At 38.1% G+C, this 7636-nt stretch overlaps 1 protein-coding gene across 2 annotated transcripts in view; it reads left to right on the top strand.

Annotated features, from left to right (window-relative positions):
* Positions 1-7636, top strand: part of LOC102670772 (acid sphingomyelinase-like phosphodiesterase 3b) — a 32269-nt gene that overhangs the window by 10263 nt on the left and 14370 nt on the right. Inside the window, exons 2-3 of one of the 2 annotated variants that reach the window (XM_031512903.1) lie at positions 6686-6759; positions 7564-7632. In XM_031512903.1, coding sequence (XP_031368763.1) covers positions 6702-6759; positions 7564-7632 — 127 coding nt within the window. In that variant the 5' untranslated portion in view covers positions 6686-6701. The remainder of the gene's footprint in view (positions 1-6685; positions 6760-7563; positions 7633-7636) is intronic. The other variant, XM_031512904.1, reaches the window with a different exon arrangement.

Here is a 7636-nt window from a genome sequence, read left to right as displayed (position 1 = left end):
CTCTCTCTCTCTCTCTCTCTCTCTCTCTGTCTGTCTGTCTCTCCGTCGATCCGTCCCGCATTGAAACCGCATCACCGCGATTACCAGCGAGATTCGAGATTCGTTCTACGCCACTATCGTCGGATAAAAGTATCGGTTTAAAAGCTCGATTTCGGGCCACGGCTGCGGGCCACAGGGAATTTCTCTGCTTTTCCGTTTACACGAATACCGGGGGATCCTCTACTGATTCACGGTGGCCGCGACCAAAGGATTACCGAACAGAGGGAGAGGGAAAACGAAGAGAGAAAGAGAGAGAGAGAGAGAGATCAGGCAACCGATGGCTTGACGTTTCGATAAAGAATAGTTTTCGACACACCGACCGGTGTGTACCGATCAAAGGGGATTGGACGCGTTGGTGTTTCTGACGATATGTTATATTAATGTTCGTTATTTGTTGTTGGCTCGGTCTGTTTTGAATTCGCGTATATACGGTGTATAATACGCGAAACGTGTTTCCCTTTTTTTCTTTTTTTTTTTTTCGATAATGGAACGTGAAATGATTGAAAAGCCGGAGGAAAAGGAGTTTTTCCTGTCGCAACGATGATCGAAAAAAAAAGAAAAAAGGTAGAGAATTTCTTTTTTCTTTCTCTTCGTTCACGTTTGTTTCTCGTCTCTTTGGCGACCTTTGGCGATTAATTCGTAACTTGCATCTAGTTGGAAAACATTATTTGTATTTTTATAAACTTTGGCGATGATACGAGAAAGAAGTTCGCAGCTTTATGAAGAAGGAAAACTTCTTATATAAGAGTTCCCGAAAGGAAAAGGAAGTTGTAACTTATGAATTTCAAAGGGAATTCTTAATTAACTTGGAAATTCCGAATAAAATTTTTAATTAACGAAAGAATCTTGATCGAAAGATGCGACTTGGAATTGCCGGTGCGAATAGTTTCACGGTCTTTTTTTAAATTACATACACCGTGTAAAAGATGGCAAAAAGTTTTTCCTCGAAATATACATATATCGCGACGCATATATCACGCTTTACTTCGTCCGTGTCCACTCGTACATCATTCGTACCTTCCATCTCGCTCTTTCATATTTTTCTTCCATCTATCTTTTCTTATACCTTACAATACATTAACCTTTTTTCACATCAAAAAATGAATTTCAAACTGCTTTCGCCAAGAATCGTACGCGTATTTAAAACTCGAAAAGAAAAAAAACGAAAAGTTCGAGATTCACGATACAAATTTTGATGAAACAAGTCAAATCAAATCGAATTTCAAATAAATAATTTATTCTTAACTCTATCGTATCTTTACTGCGTTCGTGAAACACTGATATATATATATAATTAGCGTGCACACTTTCGTTACTTTACCCCGTAATTGGGATTTAGACGATGCGAGCTTTTATATTTTTTATGGAGTCGCGGAGAAAATGAAAAAAGGCGGTTCGTATTAAACTTCGCAACTCGCGCGGCTTTAATTTTCTGTTTAATTTTCCTCGACGTCGTTATATTAAAATTTAATCCTTACTCGGCCACTAATCGATTAGTTTTTACTTACCATTCCTGCTTCCTTCCTCCAACGAAAATTGATAAACAGTCCGAGTCATTTATCACGCGAACGTTGAAACTTATAACCTCACTTTATCGCGTTAAGATGAACGATTTTGCGAGGATAAACTTTCTCTTCGTTTCGCGGTTCCATCTCTAAACTTTGAAACGTGCGAAACAAAAATTTTTTTCTCTCCGTCCAACTTCAACTTTTAATTACTCTCTTCTCGCGATCTTCAATCTTCGATGTTTCTTCTTGAATACTCGGCGATACTTGTATCTTATTTTCGATTCCATGATAAGTAATTCTTCCTTGCGCGCAATGTTTTTCCTGTTTCTGCTCCACATATATAATAAAAATCCATTCGATCGAATCATATCACGGAACGAGATTAAAACGAAGAAGAAAGGTTAATGCTTCGTAACCCGGTCGGCCACTCGATCCACCATGCCCATTTTTCATTTCTGCTCGATTACCCCGATGGGTAAAGGTAGTAAAGCAACATCGATCGCGGATGACGATGCTTGTCATAGTCAAAATTCACGATTGCTTCGAATTTGGGCCACGTGTCCCCCGGTATACGCGGATAAAATTTCCACAAAATTGCGTGTTTATCGCCGCCGTGTTCAACGCTAATGCCCGCATTTCCGGCTTCCCATCGTGCTCCGACGCCGCTCGCTGGATAATTCCTTTTTACCGGAAGCACTCCGCCGCCAACAGCCAATACGATCGATCGTAATCGACCTACGTATGTAGCGAGTCGCCTATCCATATTTTAATACCTTTGTAATTGCATCACATTCGTTATTCGTTCGTTAATAGCTAGCCCATATATCCTCTCTACATTATCGTAAACCAGTGTTCTCCAACCAATCTTTTTTCGAATCGTCACGTATTCGTATATGTAAAAGTCGTTTTAAACATTGATCATGAACAATGGAATTCGATCTCGTAACAATTTCTCGAGTTGTTGACGTATGGTTAATACACCTTCTCCATACACTTCGCCTTAACTTTTTTCTTATCTGAACAACACTTTCACCTTTTTGGTAATGAAAAAATAAAATATTGTCGAAAATGTTCCTTTCAATCTCACTCATCACGCACGAGAAACGCAACTGCACGGAATCGAACGAATTTTTCTTATATAAATAAACCGTGAAATACCAACTTTCAAAATATATAATAACTACACGGTATAGAATGAAGTTGGCTGGATAAACGTTCGACAACTAGTGACACTCGTGTGAAAAAACGAAATTACTTTACGAACAACCTGATATTACGTATATTCCTTTTTTTTCCTAATTAATTCTAATGAAAAGTTGTTGAAAAATATAATATAAGAAAAATATAAAAACTCGAGGAGGAAACTCGGTAGAACGTGTAAATACATATTCGGTAGTGTTTTCTGTTTTAAAAGCCCAGTAAAAGAGCAGCTCACGAAACATATTGTATTCCAGGCACGTGTATATTATCGATTGTCAACGCCATTCCGTAATAACTCCTGTCCTCTTTCAACGGTTCGTATTCTTTCATTTTCATTTTCGGATGAAATTCATTTATTACTCGTCATGGAAATATACAACTTTCGTATACAAATTCAAAGAAGAGATGTTCACAAAGGTATGTTATTTCTCATTGTTTCTCTTCTAACCTCTTTACTTTGCACAAATTTTCACGATCTCGTAACAAAAATTACGAACACTTGTTCGTGTTTCCTCTCTTCCAATTATCTTTCGAAATCGAAAGTATATCTCTGCTTTCGTTATACAAATATCACACGTATTTGAGCGAAAAAGAAAAAAAGAAAAGAGGAGAGAAAAGGACGAAAACGAGCGTTGATCGAAGTGCTTCGTATCGGTGCATTGTCTGATGCACGATGGCCACGTTATTGCGAGACTGATACAATGCTCCTCCCTTCGGGACGTGATTAAATCCGTTGGGCCGTTTCTAGCATTGGATCGGAATGCAAATTCGCGGAAAAGTGATCGGCGGAAGAGGCGTCGCGATTCAAAATCCGCGTGAACGTGGCAGCGGGCGTCCGCCTTCGAAACGGAATCAGAATTAAATCCTTACGTACTTTACGCTTTGCGGAAAGTTTGCAGACAGCTCGGGCCAATTAAACCCTCTCTGCAATTCGATTCGAGAGGGAGACACGCGTGATTGTCGAGTTTACTTTCGAGTTTCGTAAAGAGAACACGTGTAAATACGCCGTTCGAAACAATTAAGGGATCGCTGTTTCATTTTGAATTACTTCGCGGAACGAACCACGGGTTACGAGACGGGGATGAGAGTTTGTTTGTTTGCCGCTATTAGACGAGGATTCTCGATCGATGTGTGTGTGTGTATATATATATATATATATTCCTTTGAAATTCATCGTTCGATATTTTATTATCAAAGTATAACGATTGTTCTCGTTCCCACAATTTTCCACAATTAACGCGTCTTTTATATCTTGTATACCATGATGTAAAAATAATCTCGTCGATTTCGTTTTACAAAATTGAAATTAACGATGTTCTATATATTAAATAAAAGTAAAACTGGTTAAAGATGTTTCTTTGTTTGTTCGTTTTTTTTAATTATTAACGCAAGCAATATAGATTTCCTTCTATGATATATTATCAATATTCGTTTCAATGCAAAATGTAGGTTACCGCAGAACTAATATCGCGATATCGATATTAATGATTAATTACGATTTATGCGTTTCCGACTTATGAAACGTATCGCGTGATGCTCCTGGAATTTTTAACGTAAAATTTCGATTTTAACGCGCGCGTATGCGTGTATTTCTCTCCGTGAAATTTTAATACTTTTGACATACGCGCAAAATTGAAATGCAACTGTCATTTGTTCAAATGTAAATATTACACCGTTATTCTTGATACGTGTATCGAATTTAAAATAAAAACGGATAAATTAAACATTGATTAAAAAAAAAAAAAAGAAAAAAAACGTTTCCATCTTTAAAATTTCACAAATTATGCCTGGAATATATATATATTTATATATATGTCAGAAATTTAATAGCCACTTGAAAATTTACTAACATTTCGTGACTAAGGAGTTAACGAGTTAATTCCATGAGTAACGTTAATCAACAACCCACTTAGATGGCAGATTAATCGACGTTACTTTTTCCATTATTGATTAGAATTTTCCCTCGAGGAAACACAAAAGTTCAACGATAAAACGGAATATTAATCAAGCTTGTTTCTCGTTGACGTAGAGAGAGAAAATTGGAAAAAAAATCAAAATCCGATTTCACTATTTTATACATATATATATATAAGATTATAATAATTTTACGAAACTCCCATCAACCTGTACGACGCGTGATCCGTCATCTCGAAAGTTGTTGGAAGATGGAATACAAAAAGTTGAACAATCTGAATTTCTTCTGGGTTTATTGGGCCGAAGTTATCTTTCGTTAACTTTCTCCTCTGTCTATAGTTTCGCTAAAAAGTATTTGACGAATGGTCGTAAAAAAAAAAAAAAAGAAAGAAAGAAAAAAATACGCAACACGGTAAATTTTCCTGGCTCGAATCATCAATTTTCAGCGGAATATTTTTTCCACGAGCGAGGAGAGTGCTCTTTTTTTTATTATTTTTTTTATAAAATAAAAAAAAAATAATCTTATTGCATTATATCCTATTTTGTAAAATGTCACGAAAGATTTATTTTCGTGAATATTTCGCTTAAAAATTGATAAACGTCCGGTGAATTATGAACGTGAGTGTACACATATCGATCCTTACTACCGAGCTACCATTTCGTCTGACTAATATCAAGCCTCGTGTATGGTGAGAGGAGAGAGGTGGGGAGGGGAGGAGATGGTATACGCGAAAGGGCTTTGTTCATAATTTATACTTATCAAATGTTTTTTATCTTAAAAAAAAAAATTTATCTATGTTTACATTTTCTCCTAACTAAGAGATGAAAATTTTCGTTAACAATCTCATAACTTATACAGAAAAATCGAGATACGTTTGATATTTGCGTTACGATAAACGTAAAAGATGAGAGGGGAAAAAAAAAAAAAAAAAAAAAAAAGAAATAAATCGAGTTTATTACTAAAAGTTAACAAGTTAGCAAATGAGTAAACGTAGATTATCTCGTTGGATGATCGTCCACAGAGGAATTCATGGAAGAATAAAAATTCGAAAGAAGGAAACGTGTCACTTCGTCGATGGATATCACCACTCTCACTCTCACGCGAAAGAAAACAATAACAATGGCCGATACGAATGAAGACGCGAATGGCCGTTCAACGTTTTCAACGACCAAAGCATTATTATTCGTTTAGGACGTTTATTATCGATTACTCGTCGATAAGCGACACGGAGTCGAATCGAGGAACGATATCGAGGAACTCGTAATTGAGCCGTTCGTAGTTTGCCGAGAAAGAGGAGAAGAGGAAAGCTTTTAATCGAGCTCGATTATCTCTCCTAAATCGTTTCGAATACAAAAAGCCGTCTTAAACGCGATATTAATTCGCGGTATTCGATTCGAGAGGGTTTTCAATAGGGAGAGGGGGGGAATACGCATTTATGAATAACATCAAAGAACGTTTATCCACTCGCAATATCCCAGCTTATCCTGGCCGAGAAACTTTTAGTTTCCATTGACGCGGATCGCCCGAGATGTCGCGTATTTATGCCCTTCGAGTATCGCGTCAGTTCTTTGTCGTGTCGTCGAACGATCCACGAGCACCGGTTATTGGTTTGTCGACGTTTTACGAGCTCTCTCGTTTCAGACAGGAGAGAGGCTTGTAAAGTGTTTTTATGATGCACGTTTCCGCGTCACGGCTCTTTTACAAGACACATTGTTGTCAACGGCCTTCGAAATTAAATTTCAGATTAAAATCTGAGAGGGGATACAGGTGGCGCCACCGCGTGGTAACGTACGCGGCAACAAGGCTATTCGCTCGTTCCATTCCTGTGAAATTTCACATTTGGATTGTCGCTTCTTTTTTTTTTTTTTTTCTTTTTTCATTCGAACTTTCTCGCACGAAATTATGCAAATTTCCAACTCGACGATTTCCCCGATGACCGTTATAAAAAAAAAAAAATTCTTACGAATCTTATCCACGTTACACGTTACGAGTAATTTTTACCAAGGAAAAACTTAATTTACAGATCCAAAGGTGGAGAGATGATCCGCGACTATCTGTTGTTGCTCTCGTGGCTGTGCGCTGTGCAAGGAAAAATAGGTAAATATCCGGATGGAAATGTGTGGATGCGTGTACTGTATCCGCGCCATTCTAAACCTTTTTTTTAAGGATGCGTCGTACGCGTTACTTCTCTGCTCGAGTCTTCGCCAGCCGAATTATTAAAACGGGTACAAACTTTTCAAAAATTCGTGGCTCGACGATTCTTCGAGCGTTGCGTTCGAAAAAAAAAAAAAAAAATTTATCCGACGGAATTTCACCTTTAATCACGTATCACGGAATTAACAAACTGACGTGGCGTACGATCGTACCCAAATAAAAATTCCGTAACCAAGTTAATCCGAATTTCATTTGATTAATTAAAAAAAAAAAGGGGGAAAGAAACAAATAATTCAACTTAAAAAGATTCGAGATAACGACGACAAGACCAGATTAGATCTCTAGAGGAATCGATCGTGCCCCTAATCTCGTCGAGAAGAGAGAGAGTGAGAGAGAGAGAATGAGAGAGAACGAGACATAGAGAGAGAGAGACAGAGAGAGAGAAAGATTTTTTTACAATTAATTTTCAAACTACTTGCGTTTTACGTGTAACGTGATTCGATTTGCGGAAAATAGGAATCCGTTCACGGTGAAGAGAAAATTCTCGAACGAAACCTCCAACCTTATCTGTCCCCGTCAACCTCGCAATTTCGCATCTTCGTTCCGGCACGACGCGACGCGCGGCGGGACGTTACGTCGGCTCGCGGAAACGGTGGAAAAGAAACGATGTATGCAAATGCGATGGGACGGATGCGAATAAAGAGCGAAACGCAGAAGGCGCGACGACCCCGTTCTCTCTGCTTCCAGGGTATTTCTGGCACATCACCGACATCCACTATGACCCGAGATACTCCGCTCAAGCAAACGCGGCGACCGGTAA

The sequence above is a fragment of the Apis dorsata genome, unplaced genomic scaffold (assembly GCF_000469605.1).
Source record: "Apis dorsata unplaced genomic scaffold, Apis dorsata 1.3 scaffold_525, whole genome shotgun sequence".
NCBI lineage: Eukaryota > Metazoa > Arthropoda > Insecta > Hymenoptera > Apidae > Apis > Apis dorsata.
Note: the sequence above shows the minus strand (reverse complement) of the source record. Positions and strands in the feature narration are given on the sequence as shown.